Source organism: Stigmatopora nigra, chromosome 3 (assembly GCF_051989575.1).
Source record: "Stigmatopora nigra isolate UIUO_SnigA chromosome 3, RoL_Snig_1.1, whole genome shotgun sequence".
NCBI lineage: Eukaryota > Metazoa > Chordata > Actinopteri > Syngnathiformes > Syngnathidae > Stigmatopora > Stigmatopora nigra.
This window is the reverse complement of record NC_135510.1, coordinates 7,962,538-7,976,692: the sequence shown is the minus strand read 5'-3', so window position 1 is coordinate 7,976,692 and position 14,155 is coordinate 7,962,538. Positions and strand designations below refer to the sequence as shown.

The following is a 14,155-nucleotide window of genomic DNA, read 5'->3' as shown; positions in this document are numbered from 1 at the left end:
TATTTATTAATATACAGTGATAATGTTTATGTTGTACTATTAAAGTTCCCCCACCCAACTCTGCAAAGATATGGTTAAAACTTTACTCGTTATAAATAAGTTGCTCTTTAGCAAAATTCTTAGTATAATGATGTACACTTACTCAGTGCAATTTATTGAATAAGTATTGTATTTTACGTACGTGCTGAGGCTGTTTAATGGATTGTGTCTTACGCACGTTTTTACGTCGTTTAGTGAATTGTATTATACGTACGCTTTTACGTCCTTTAGTATATTTTACGTACGTGTTTACGTTGTTTGGTTGTTGCCGTGTGTGCCAGTACGCATGCGCGTCCCTGACAGCTACTCCAAGTCGCACATGCTCACGCGGCATTCGAGTAGGCGAGGGGCAGGCACGGTAGGGGGGACAAGCTTGTTGTTCCCCACACGTCCGCCCACCGCTCGGAGACCTCTCACGTATTCTACCCACGCGCCGGTGAGTGTCGGACGCTCCTTTCCCATGAAGGCTGCAAAGTGCGGCGGGCCGGAGGGGCGAAATGTCGGGAGAGGACTGCTGGCTGACCACCACCACGACAACAACAACAACAACACGGCGTGCTGATGGTAATAACGAGGATGATGATGATGTCCGCTTAGCTCGGACACGACCCTCCCGTGTTTAACGGTTCGACCCTGCGATGGCCGAAGAGGACCCCCAGCAGCCCCAACAGCCGGAGAACGCGGACCGCCAGTCCGGGATGCTTTCCGGGTTGCAGGGCGCCGAGGCCGGGGCGCTTCAGCTCCGGATCAAGAATTCCATCTGGTGAGGAGCGCTCATGCATGCATGTTTCTCTCACTGTTTATTAGAGGGGGGAAAGGAGCAAAACATGACCCAAAAACTGGAGATCAACAGTCAAATAGTAGAATACCATTTTTCCTTGAATGCAATAGTAGTTGGGAGTCACTTTGTTAGACTATTTATGGTCTTTGAAAACATTCACATTTCATCAGCATCAGTATCAAAATCATCACATTTTTGGGTCATGTAGGCCATTAACTCATGACTAGGTTTTTACTAGGTTAGTAAAAAAAGGGAAATTGATGTTGGAAAATGCCCATTAAGAGGAATTGATGTCCAACCCTTTTCTACTGGTTAGCTCCCACTTAAAATTGGTTGGACGTTTATTTGCCATCAATCGCAGCCAAAGAGTTAAATACACATCAGCTACCTATTATATGTTTTACATTCATTACAATTTTTTATTTGTATTTTTTAATTAATTGTTTAAATTTAAATCTTATTTATAATTATTCATGGCTTCCCCAAAATATAGCCTTCAACTAATTCATTTGTCTCATCTAATTTTCTGAACCGCTTTATCCTCACTGGGCTCGCGGGGGTGCTGAAGCCTATTCCAGCTGACTTCGGGGCAGTGGCGGGGGATGCCCCAAATTGGTGGTCAGCCAATGGCAGTAATTCATTCATTTTAAATAAAATTATTTGTATTTTTCTATAGTCCAGAAATTACCGTGTGTATTGCAGTGTGAGAGTGTATAGAAATGATTTAATCATTATATTTTATATATGTTTCATGACTAAAAAAAGTTATTATAATTATTAGATTGTTACGAGTTTACCCGAATTGGTTGCCAGCCAATCACAAAGCCCCAAATAGTGGCGAATCATTGAAACAATGACCTACTCTTACTAGATAACACCGACTGCAAACATTTGAGGATCATTTACAACACTCTTCTTTTATTACTCTTAATATAGAAGATTAGAGCGTGCTTTAAAAACAAAACATACCTATGCGATTAGAAAACTACTTGAATAATCAACCCAACAACCCAACTAAATTTATCGTCTCTCGTCATCTAAATTTCTACGTCTCTCATGCAAGACGTAACACTTTACAACAGACGACACTGGACATGGCACTTTGAAACGTGACTGTCGTGTCTCAAATTCTCCCTGACTTCCTCCCCCGTCTAAAAAAAGGCACGTTGAGTTCATTGAAGACTAAATTATCCATCGGTGTAAACGTAAGTGAATTTGACTCAATGTATCGACCGGTCCAGCGCCACCCGAATGTGGAAAAGTGCTACTGAAAATGGAGGGATTCCAATCCAGTCTAGATTTTTGACTTGAGATTTGAACATTCAACAAGTATGAGGACAATTTTTTGCAATTTTCCTTGAGCGCTTTAAAATTTGAGTGATTGTCCTGCTTGTTTGGACATGCTTGAACCCTAACAAACTCAGTCCGTTCCATTTAATGCTCTCAAATGTCAACGAAAGACTGGGAAGAATGTCAGTGTCAGAATCATTACTCCAGTATTGAGACTGGGATTTAATGGATCTGTTTAATCTCTTTCAGATACTAGTTTGTCTTTAATCTGTCTATAGAGGGGGGCGAAAACAGATCTATCTCAGGTCTAATCCGGTGTACCTGCTAAATGTGTCCTGAAAGCAAGCTAATGAGGGATTCCCGGGCCTCCTGGTAGCAACGAATTAAAGTGAACTGTTCTCTACGCGGCTTAGGGCCACCTCGCTGACCTTCATCCAGCCGCTGTCCTTAAATGTGACCTGCGTGTACCTTCTGTCTTGTTGTCAACAACAATCTGACCTGTCTGCAGATTAGGAATTAAACTTGGACAAATCTGCTGAACGGCCGCCCGCCCGCCCGCCGCTCCTGTAGTGCCCCTGCGATTGAGCACAACATAACAGATGTTTATGGATACATAAATATGCACAAATGAAAAGAATATTAAAAATGAATTTTAGATTATTGTTATTCAGATGCACCACCACTGCGTATTTCTGTTTAAGTCACATTTTAATTTTGTCAGTTTATAGTTGATTCATAAAAATGAAACAGGATTTTCTTTCTGTGAAGCAAAACTATGACTGGTTGAACACTCTAAATTGCCCTTAGCTATGATTGGTTGTCCTTTCTCTCCTTGTACCCCTGCAATTGGCTGACCACCGATTCAAGGCATCCCCCACCTGGTGCCCATAGTTAGCTGGGGTTAGGCTCCAGCACCCCCTGCGAACCTTGCGAGGATAAGCTTTCCCTGCCTCTCATCTCATGTTAATTAAAGGTTAATAGTTTCATGTTCATAAACACGTAAATCACTTATTAAGCGAAGCCATCAATCCTTTTTATCTCTAATTAAAAAATTATAATTGTAATGTGACCTACACATTTCCCTTTTTGACATTCAAGTGTAAAAAAAACAGCATAATCTTTCCTCAATTCTTTGCTAAGGTTTGTCCTTGTTTTCCCACAATTCGGAATCGACCGCTTCCACTGTATGATTTAATCTTCGATTCTATTATGTTGTTTTGATTAATATTGGATTTTAACAGGCGTGGAGACAATGTCTTTTTACATGTAATAGCATGTGTCCGTGGTGGTGGGCTACATGACCTGAGTGATGCTGAAGGGAGGGTCAACTCATGCCACACATTCCTTTGCTTTATAAATAAATGCGCTAGCACTCATATTACATTGCAGTCGACAAGCTTGCTAATTCTACTCTCTCTTTTTTTTTTACAGCAAAACAATTCAATCAAAAGTGGACAACATTCTGGTGAGTATTTTTTTTATTTTTGTAAAAGCTGGTGGGGGGTGCTTAAGCGGAAAATTTGTCCATTGAACAAAAATAAATAAATACTAGTATAGTATATGTTTTTGCTGACCTTAAAAGATACTCAAAAGGCCCACTCCACAAATACTGTTGATCTGGCTAAATCTGCATTAGTGAGCGCAAGGTTAAACCAGGGCAACATAAGCCAAGTATCAGACACACACGAAAAAAAATGGATTCCCATTCAATTTGGTAAGATACTTTTAAATGAAATTATCATTAGGTAGACCTTTTTTTGCATCAAATTTATATATTCCTCCAAATTGTATGACACTAAGGAAGCTCCACTATATTAGATCCCCTGTGAGTAAATGTAGACCTGGGGAATCAACCTTAAGTATGTCCAAGCCCCCGAATGTCATGGCATCTTGGCTGGACGCTGAACCCTGGAAACCTGCGCTTCCCTAACGACAACAACAACAATAACAGATATGGGAATTTTAAAAAGGTTTATTCTGAGCAGTCAAAGGGGAGACGTGACTGGAGGCACATTTTCACAAATGTATTGGGTCGATACTCTTCTTTCGTTCCTTTGGGAATTAAAAGTCTGGCCCCCTAAATGATCATTCTTAATACATTTTAGACAGTTCTATTCAAATGATGTCCAAAAAATGTGATCAGCATCTTTTTTTGTGTTTAAAAAAATGTCCAAAAAATTCCAGTTTTGCACACTTCTAAACTTTTTTCAATCATCTTTTGAATTGAATGAAATGTTTTTGTTATTGCCCTTATACAAGTACTATGAGATTTAAAGCTTCACCACAAAGTGCACAAACAAACAAATTATTAATAAATACATAAGTAGTCTTATAATAAGTACAGTCAACAACATAAATGAGTAGGGAAGTGCACAAATAACAGCAACCAAAGAGATGAATAAAAAATAAATAATCAATCAATAGACCAAAGGAGAGAGTTAAGAGTTAGTTGAGATGGATGGATTCATCAATTTGTTAAAGCAATTCGAAGCAAAAGGGATCAAAATGCAAAATGTAAAATAGGATCATCATTTCAATATGCCACTTTAGTAGAGATTTCATAATATTGTATTAAATCGATCGAAGGCTCTTTAATTGGAATCGTGACAGACTTTGTAATATCGACAAATGTCGGAAATACTTGATTATGTTGTCGGGAAATTGTTGATTTACATGAAGCACTGACGGGAGTTGAACTGAATACAAAGTGTTCGAGTTTGAATTCCGTTCACGATTGTCCCGCAGAACATTTTTGAACAGGCGTCTAAGCATCTTGACTCGCCCTTCTTGTCCTTGAGCATCATTAGTACACAGCGCCACTCTTTGCTGAGAAGGCAACGTCAAGGGCGAGTGAGCCCGAGCTGAGCTTTGGTGAATGATCACCACGCGTTCGCCTTCAAAACATGCATTCAGGGAAGACTCAGCCTTCGTTTAGGCTTCGTTAACAAAGCTACAGTGCTGCGTGAAATCATTTTCCGCTCTTTCTTGCAAATTTTAAACAACTACGATGGTCCTTTTAATCTGTATAGCACACTGAGGATAAAATACAGCCTTTCACGACTAGTCATAAATAACACTGGATGTGCGGTACTGATGGGGCGTCAAGGCGTGGCCGCAAGAGCAGTACCGTTGCACGCCACTCATTGATGAGTTTAAGAAGGAATGCCTTCACAGCATATCTTATTCCAGGCAAGAATTACTCAAGGTTATTTCGACCTGTACTATTAATTAAATACTGACAGTTGTATCCAATCAGGGTATGAAAAAGCTTTCAGAGCAGGGTAGACAACATGTAGACTCACTTATTGTGTTCATGTTATTTGATTGCTATGCAGTCTTTTTTTCTATAACATCTATCCCAACTCATTCTGGGCAGAAGGAAAGTAGATTGTGGATTGGTCGCTAGGTCAGTCACACAGGCGCTTATTAGGGCTGCCATAAACAATTATTTTGATTGTTAGCTCATTTTTGCAATGAAAAATTGGGCTTGTATATTTATATATATCTATTTGTTTATTTATATATGTATGTATGTACCTAAAATAAGTAAATACATCTATTTATGTCTAAAAGGTCTTTTCCTGTATCTGCATTCTCACCATCTTGCTTCTGTGACAATGAAATTTTCCAAATACGGGATTAATAAATTATCTAATCTAATTAATTAAATATGAATTAATAATTGATTTGATCAAAATGGTCCATTTAAATATTAAAATAATATTTGTTGTCAAATAATCTTGGCAGCCATAGCACATATCCCACATGTACGTATTTACTTCATATCCAAGGATATTCTAACATTTTATCCATTACTAAATTTTCAGCAAGATGTTGAAAAGTTCACAGACATCGAGAAGCTCTACCTCTACCTTAAGTTGCCTTCAGGTCCCATCAGCAACAGCAACATTAACAGCAGCAGCAGCAACAGCAATGAGAAAAGGTAAACTAAATCTGCACTACTACTTTGTGTGGAAGACTTATAATTTGACGATTGCGTTTTTGTTTTTTTCAGTGATCACAGCGCCGTGTCATCTAGTCGAACGCAGCAGGTGCACGCCTTTAACTGGATCCGCAATCACTTAGAGGAATACCCGGAAACTTCGCTCCCCAAACAGGAAGTTTATGATGAATACAAGTGAGTGCCGTAGCTTCCGCACTATAGCCCGCACTCGATTATAAGCCACAATGCCCACGTTTCACAAAATTTGGGTAATCTGGCTTTTAAAATATGTCTAACCATCTCAGTCCCAAGTGGTCCTTGCGTTGTTCTAATGGAACACTTTAGCGTTAGAGGCTTTGAACACACCCACCTATGCAATGTTAGCAACGTGCCGGGCCACTGGGCGAAAATATATGGCGTGGAAAGCTAGCTTCCCCCAAAATGTCTATGAATAAGTTGCTTTGCTATTAAAGGGTTCAAAAGTCCAAAAAGTTAAAGTAGTGGCTAACAGACACAAGAGTTTGTTACAAGTACCGACATTAACATTGCAGTCTTCCAAACTGCTGCCGCCTGAAGCGAGCGTCAAGTCAATATAAATAGATGGCGCAGGCCTGAGAATCACAGGGCAGTATGTGCCGGTAATATTAGAACGGAAAGTCTGAGACAGTCATTGAAATGCTTTGGCAGTGTTATGTAACTGTCTTTCGAAGTCGCCTAAATTCAGACCCCCACACCGCCAACCAACCCACCCATAGATATATTGGCGCCTTTGGGGTGGACAGGTGAAAAGGCTCAAAGAGATCACAATGTGCAACACTCTCAACATCAAAGCCTTGTCAATTCCTATTTCTTTTAAAACCGATATCTTGCCCCTCAGTGCTAAAATTGCTGAATATCCAGATAATGTCGCTTATTTGGCCTATTAAAAACACCCCTACTGTTATGTTAGCTCACTAACTAGAGTATTAATGGGAAGAATCCCCTGATGGACGGACCACATTTTGGTGGAATCCACGTTTTAAGGAGTTTTACTCTTTTGGTGACTGGTCCAAATGGCTAAATTTCTTCCGTTGTGTTTTCCAGGAGCTTTTGTGACAATCTCAACTACCATCCACTGAGTGCTGCAGACTTTGGGAAAATGATGAAAAACGTGTTCCCCAACATGAAGGCGCGTCGACTTGGCATGAGAGGAAAATCAAAATATCCTTTGCTGGAATGGACTGTAACAGCCAGGCTCTACTCTGGGACCATCTGCTCTTACAGTTCATAAGCTCTCTAAATATAGACGTCAAATGAAATAAATTCTCCCTCTGAAGCAGGGGCAAGATACACAAAGTGTTAGGGGGAATTCACTACTGTCATTTTGACCTTCATGACGCACGACACCCTTTTTTGGGAGGGTCGTTTCCCTTCTTATGACGTCCAAGTCCGACACTACATACATGACCTTCAGTCACCCTTGCTGCAAAGTGCTAATATTATGAGTTAACCATCCTTGAATAAAATATCTAGTTAACTGGTACTGACAGTATAGCCATTAATACCAACATCTGTTGTTATTTTACACATTTCTTTTCCTTGACACTGCCTTAAATATTGCTATAGTGGACTAAGGAAGAGGCCCTTTGTTCACTTCCCATCTTTACCAAGTCTGGAGTTACAGCAAAGTGGAGATGGAGTAAGTATAGTTTCATTTTTCTTGCTTATCGTTCCGAATTTCCATTAATTTCCACTTTTAAGACAAATGTCTTCCAGGACGGTGAGCTGTATTTCTTTAGTAGGGTGGGGAAAAGTATTGCTAAGTACTCAAGCGTCGACACTGTATCGAGTTGAAAATTTAGTATCCTGATACGGCTTATCGATTATAGAATCTAAGATTTTTTTTCTTTTAATACTGTGTTTTCATTGAATTTCCCATCCATATCCGATGAGAACGTTTCCGATTAACTTCTTTGTGATGCTTTTCAGATGCAGTGTGACGGACCAGACTCTGTTGGCCACCTGGGCAGCATGAAAGAGGAGGTTCGCTTTGCGGCCTGCGACCTGGTGTGCGAGTGGGCTCAAAAGGTGCTGAAAAGGCCGTTTGATGCGGTGGAGGAGCTGGCGCGCTTCCTCATAGACAGCCACTACATCAGCAACAAGTCATTGGCAGCTCTCACCATTATGACAGGTGAAGCAACAGGTGAGCAGTCGGTGTTTAGCGACCTCTAGTGGTAACAGGCTCAAATTTTCAACTAGGAAGGCTCAGGCCATTCATATTGAATTCCAACAAGTAGTCTGTCTATTCGTGTATTTATTTCAGATGTAAAGCCTCAGCAGACCGTTTCAGCGTTTGTGCCCACCACCGAGGCACACTACTTCCAGCCTCAAACCACAACTCTGTCATCTCCAACTGTGGATGCCAAGCAGCAACTGCAGAGAAAAATCCAGCGGAAGCAGCAAGAACAGAAATTGCTCTCGCCCCTTCCTGGAGAAGGTCCCAATAAAACAACGGATGACAGCAGCGGGCAATCTGATAGCGCAGTTTCTCCTTCACCTCAGCCGACCATTAGCATTGTGGTCACTGCTGTCTCAAGACCTGTCACGGTAAGGTTTCGACAAAGGTTTTCCACCAAACCATATAAACATAGTATATAAATGCATACATGTGCATTTGTTGTAGTTTAGTACAATATTCTGCTCCGATGCATGGTGCTCTCTTTTCCATTCCACATGCTTCTTATTTTGCTTCTCAGTGGTAAGAAGATGTGACACCACTACATTATGACCAACTAGAATGGCACCAAAAGAGACTTTTTGGGCATTTTGAACATGAAATGACATTTAACGTGATGCAAAACAACCTTGAAGTGTTAAAAATTATACAGGCCCTCAAAGGCCAATGTAACAAAGTTGAATTTAAGTCCAAATAAAAGGCAGTTTTGAGCTCAATGGCAGCCATTCACGACAAACAATGTCAAACAAACGTAACAAGGGAAGCTCAATTATACATAAAATGGCCTTTTTAATTGGCATCGTATTTAAAAATGAGTGATCTTACCCTGACTATCTCCCCTCCTGTGCAGACACAGCAAAGCAGCCAGCTCATGTGCCCCAGTCCAGCAGGCAACACTGAAACCAAAGTGCTGCCTATAAACTTCCAAGTGTTGACCCAGCCTGTGCAACCCCTGAAGCAACCCCCTAGGACCCTTCAAAATGTCCTCCCGAGTCCCGTAGCGGAACGCACCCCTCGGCCACGCTACCCTCAAATCCTCCCCAAACCCGCGATGACCAAGGCTATCGCTCTGTGCTCGCCCTCCACCATGATCATCGCCAATAACCCCAACAAGACCATCATGACCACATGTCACGTGAGCGAGGTCAAGACAACGCCCATATTGCTAGCACCCCAGAGCGCCGACGGAAGCGCAACAATCAGGCCGGCATCGGCGGGCGTTGGCGGCTGTGTCGTATCAGAGGACGTCATGAGAAGCCGTCCAACTCTGAGGAGCACGTCTGCGCTCCCCACTCTGGGCCGGGTGAGCGGGCCCGAGCGGGTCGACATCCGTGACATTGACGTGGAAATGGAAGTTGAAGATATACACAAGAACAGGCAAATCCAGATGGCAAGCGGTCTAATGATGGCCAATGGAACCGTGGCTCAGAGGGCCGCTAGCGTGCCCATACCTCAAACTAGAGGTTTCCGAGCCTTGGACGAAGTGTCCGGCCTGACCGTTGAGGCTGGCGTAACCGTTCAGAATGGCGCCACTGACACAAACAGTCTGCATTTAGCTCCTGCCCGTCAAAATCTGAGCGCTATCTCAACATGCAACAGCAGCAGAGCAGCTCTCTTTGGGGAAGGGGTCTATGCGGCCAAGAGCTTCAGGAAGCGCTCGGGCCTTAGCCCCATCCTTCCTCCTGTCAAGCGAGCTTTTTTGTCCCCGCACCCTGAGGAGGGCACCTCCTGCCCAGGGTACGGTACCCGAAGATCCGACAGCGCACCGGTCACCCGAGAGATGGAGATGAACTTGAACACTCTTTTGCCCAATCCGGGCCAGGTACCCGGTAAGACTTGTTTCCCAGCTGGCGACTTCTTTCCCGTTGCCAAAACACAGAACTCGACACAAAGGAAAGCCACTTGCAATGTTATGGAAACTCATACCTCGCTCGCTCATCCATTAATGAAGCACGCAGAGGTCCACCTGACGTCTAACGTGCACACCGTGGCCAGTAATTCGAATTCTTTAAGCCTTCGAGACGTTCAAGTGCAGAATTACACTCAAGCTGTTCCTGGACCGCTGGATTTTTTGGATCAGACGTCTACTTCTAGCCATCTCCCAATTCAGGCAGACATAGGCTACTTCCCATTTGACGACGACGTCACCCAAGATAGCATCGTGGAAGAGCTCGTCCAGATGGAAGAGCAGATGAAACTTAACCGCAAACAGGAGTTGGAAAACAACATCGCGCTTCAAGGGCAGCAGGCCGCCATGGTGCCCAACCCGATGCCCACCAATCAGCCCGTGCACGGATTCTACCGCGCCACAAGTAGCGGCGGTGTCAGCAATCACGCCCAAACGCCGACCCCCACGCCCTCGTCGGAAATTCCGGGATTTCAGAGCTTGACCAGAGAGAGCCCCTGCTCTTGCGTCACCCCCATTACGCCAGTGGACGGCGCCCTGGGTAGCAGTCGACACACCCCGGTGGGTACCCCGCTCTCCAACTGCAGCAGCACCGTGCCCCCGAGCCCCGTGGAGTGCAGGAACCCCTTCGCGTTTACGCCCATCAACTCGTCGGTCAGCATTTTCCAGGACGGCGGCGCCGTCTCCAGCAGCCCCGCCAAGCCCATGCAGAGGCCGACGGCCACCCACCCGGACAAGACCAGGCTGGACTGGATGAACAACAGCTACGACACCAACGGGGAGAGCTTGAACAAATCTCACGACGCGGTGGGACTCTCGCCCAGCTACCGAGGACTCGTAGATGACCACTTTCAGAAGCCCCACGCCTTCGCCGTTCCCCACGCCAGGCACCACGACGGCCGTTTTGGCCGCTTGACTCCAATATCTCCCGTGCAGCAGCTGGCGTCCGGCACGGCGAGCGCCACCAAGCAGGAGGGGTTCGCGGTCCCGGCACCTCTGGATAGCAAAGTCGCCAACCTTTCCGCTTCTGGCGGGTCCTTTCGATGTCGCAGCGTTAGCCCCGCCGTACACCAAAGGAACTTGGGCAATGGGGGAACCGGTGGCCTTAACCTCACCCACCAGCAGTGCATCTCCCCCTTTAACTCTCTGGCAACCCCCGAGGCATCGAACATTTTCAACCCGGGCAATGTCCGAGCCGGCAGCGTGGCTCAGAGAAGTCGCTCCGTGCCGCTCAACATCATGATGCAGACGGCCGTTCTACCGATGTCGGCCCAGCAACACGCTGGCAAAAATATCACAGACGTCCTCCTGAGCAAGCTAGATGGCGACCACGACATGCCCCTAAATCATTTGCCATCTAGCTATACGGCACGAATGAATCTCACTCAGATCCTCGAGTCTGAAAACGCCAACCTGATTTCTTCGGACTCCACCGGCGCGCACAATTACCTCAATAACGGACAGATGTTTTGCTCCGCGGGCGATGGCCGGGCGCTGTCGGCCTCCGGGGGGCAGCAGCGGCGACCCACGCATCAAACTTCGGGTTTGGCTTTTAGTAGCAGCTTTAAAGACGCCCAAGCGGACGGCGGTCAGCTGGTGCAGGAACTCACGGCGGGAGGCTCGGATTTTCCCTGCGAACTCCGAATGACTTCGGACTTGTCCGCTAGCATCAACGACCTCAACGCGCTGGACGCCAATCTACTGTTCGACCCCGGTCCTCAGCAAGGCCAGTATCAAGGCGGGGCTCCGGAGCAGTCGGCCAATCAGACGCTGTTACAGCAAATGGCCGGCGACGCCGCGCATTCTTCCGGACTGGAGTGGTTCGAGAGCAAAGATCATACGACTGTCGGCTTGATGGGTTGAAAGCGGAGACTGAGAAATCTTGCGTGGCTTGGATTCATCTCAACTTTTTTTTAAAATGACTTTTAATGACTAAATAACTTCAAGTGCCGACCCGAGCCGAAACAATGCTGCAGTCCTCGGATCGTTTTTTTTTTCAATTCTATTTTTATTTTGAGACCTCGTGTTGTTAATTCTGACACGATGAATTCTTACCTTTTTAGTTTTTTTCCACCAATTTTATACCCCTCATTTATCAGTTTTTATTCTGCATTTTATTGAAACATTTATTAATTTGTGGGCTTTTATTATTCTTTTATTTACGAATTGTATGTCCCCAAAAATTGATTGCCAAGATGCAACTGAATTTAAAAGGCAACTTTCTTCTATGTGAAAAAAAACTTTAATACGGTGTATAGTTTATACAAGAGGGGTGGGGAATTGTTTTCGTATTAGGGGCCATTACATCCCAAGAAAATCTGCAACGATTTATTTCCATTGTCGTGTCTTACAATAATTTGCATGTTCAACGTTTGTCAAGTCGTTTTCAGTTGACTTTCTTTGAGGCTCCACTTTTGGTCATTTTCATGGTCCCCAGGTCATATTTCTGTCTTTTCCCCACCCCTAATTTGTTCTGTTGCGTGTAAAGGTGTCTCACAGATTATGCAGTTTATCTAGTAACCACAATCAGAACTTTATGCAATTTTGAATGGTCCCGTCTGTATGTAAATGTCCAAATAATGAAGCCATAAAAACACCTTGAAATGGAGCTAAATAAAAACTAAAGAAAGTCAGATTATTTAATTAAAAGATAGACAGAGGAATAAGATGGAGGCAGTCACTGCAATCATCAAACGGCACAGATAATCTATAAATTGTGTGTGTCTATGTTTTTTTTCTCACAAAATGCACTGACCTTTGCCCTGTGAGTCCTAAACCAAAAACAAGGCCTTATGTCCATACCAAAGATCGTTTTCAAAATATGATCTGCACTAGAATATTTTGTCAGAACAGAATTGAATATTAAATGGTGGACATAAAATGCCTTTTCAAGGGCCAGAAAAAAAGTGTGTTTAAATAAAATAAACCATTTGAAGGAAACATATTAGCACTATACAAAAAAAAGGTGTTTATTCGAATGAGCAAATGTATAAGTTATCCTTGTTCATATTAATGCTTATGTTGGTCATCATATTTATTGTAAACCATATTTATTGTAAAGTCAGGAGTGAATGAGTTTTTAAACTATTTAATATTGCACTGTTTTGTTGTTGTTGTTTTTTTTAAACCAGCTGAAGCATAGTGAATAAATAACCTTGACGTTTGAATTACTTTTATTAGGACTAACGTCAGGCTAATTTTGCTGGTGTTATGTGGCACTGAATACCATTTAACTGTTTTGCAGGCAAGTGACTGTTTTGGGTAACAAAAATAACTTACTTGGGCTATTATCTATTCATATACTATGTAAATCTACAATGGTTTGTGTGTCTCTTGTATGAGAATATTTAATCTGGTTTGCACTGATAATTATGTTTTCAAGACTTTACTGTTCTTCCTCCAAGTGTCTCAGAGCTGTAAAACTGCCCGCCACCCGAGTTATGTTTTGCTATAAAAAGAAATGTATTCTATGTGCTTTTTAAAGATGTGCTTGGTTTTTGAAGTCTTTTTTTAAATACTAATAAACCATTTTATGTAAACCACAACGTTGCAATGTGTGCCATTAAAATGTATTTGTTTTTACCACCACTAGTTGCTTAAATTACCACTAATTATTTAAGTCTTTTTTGGTCTTGAATATTTTGTTAAAAACATAAAATACAATGGAAAAATACTAAAAAACAAAAAATAATGATTACATGAATTCATTTAACTGTGGCCTATGTATATTTTGCTCTGATTTGTATTTTTTTTAATATATAAACATCTAAACAATTTTGATATGGGAGGGAATTGACGTCTACTGACGTCAATAAATGTTTTCAATAACAATATACTTTATATACTTTACTTTTGAATAACTGTACACTAAACTGAAAGTTAAATGGCACCTTCCCCGTTTAAATAGATTGGACGTTCATCACCGTCAATGGCATGCAACAGGGGAAATATTTTTTATCGTACAAGAAATGATTGGGGTTG

The 14,155-nt window shown here is 42.9% G+C and overlaps 1 protein-coding gene across 1 annotated transcript; it reads left to right on the top strand.

Moving 5' to 3' along the window:
• Positions 1 to 336: 336 nt before the first annotated feature.
• Positions 337 to 13,719, top strand: LOC144194586 (DNA-binding protein RFX7-like). The gene is made up of 9 exons (XM_077713750.1): positions 337 to 802; positions 3,542 to 3,575; positions 5,938 to 6,053; positions 6,126 to 6,248; positions 7,137 to 7,257; positions 7,651 to 7,731; positions 8,022 to 8,235; positions 8,356 to 8,639; positions 9,119 to 13,719. The coding sequence occupies exons 1-9, from the start codon at positions 678 to 680 to the stop codon at positions 12,035 to 12,037; spliced, it is 4,017 nt and encodes a 1,338-aa protein (XP_077569876.1). The 5' UTR covers positions 337 to 677; the 3' UTR covers positions 12,038 to 13,719.
• The last annotated feature ends 436 nt before the right edge of the window (positions 13,720 to 14,155 follow it).

Coding starts and splice junctions, on each gene's coding strand:
- LOC144194586 (XM_077713750.1), top strand. CDS start 678: ATGGCCGAAGAGGACCCCCAGCAGCCCCAACAGCCGGAGAACGCGGAC. Junction 6,054..6,125: donor AGCAACAGCAATGAGAAAAG/GTAAACTAAATC, acceptor TGTTTTTTTCAG/TGATCACAGCGCCGTGTCAT. Junction 7,732..8,021: donor TACAGCAAAGTGGAGATGGA/GTAAGTATAGTT, acceptor GATGCTTTTCAG/ATGCAGTGTGACGGACCAGA.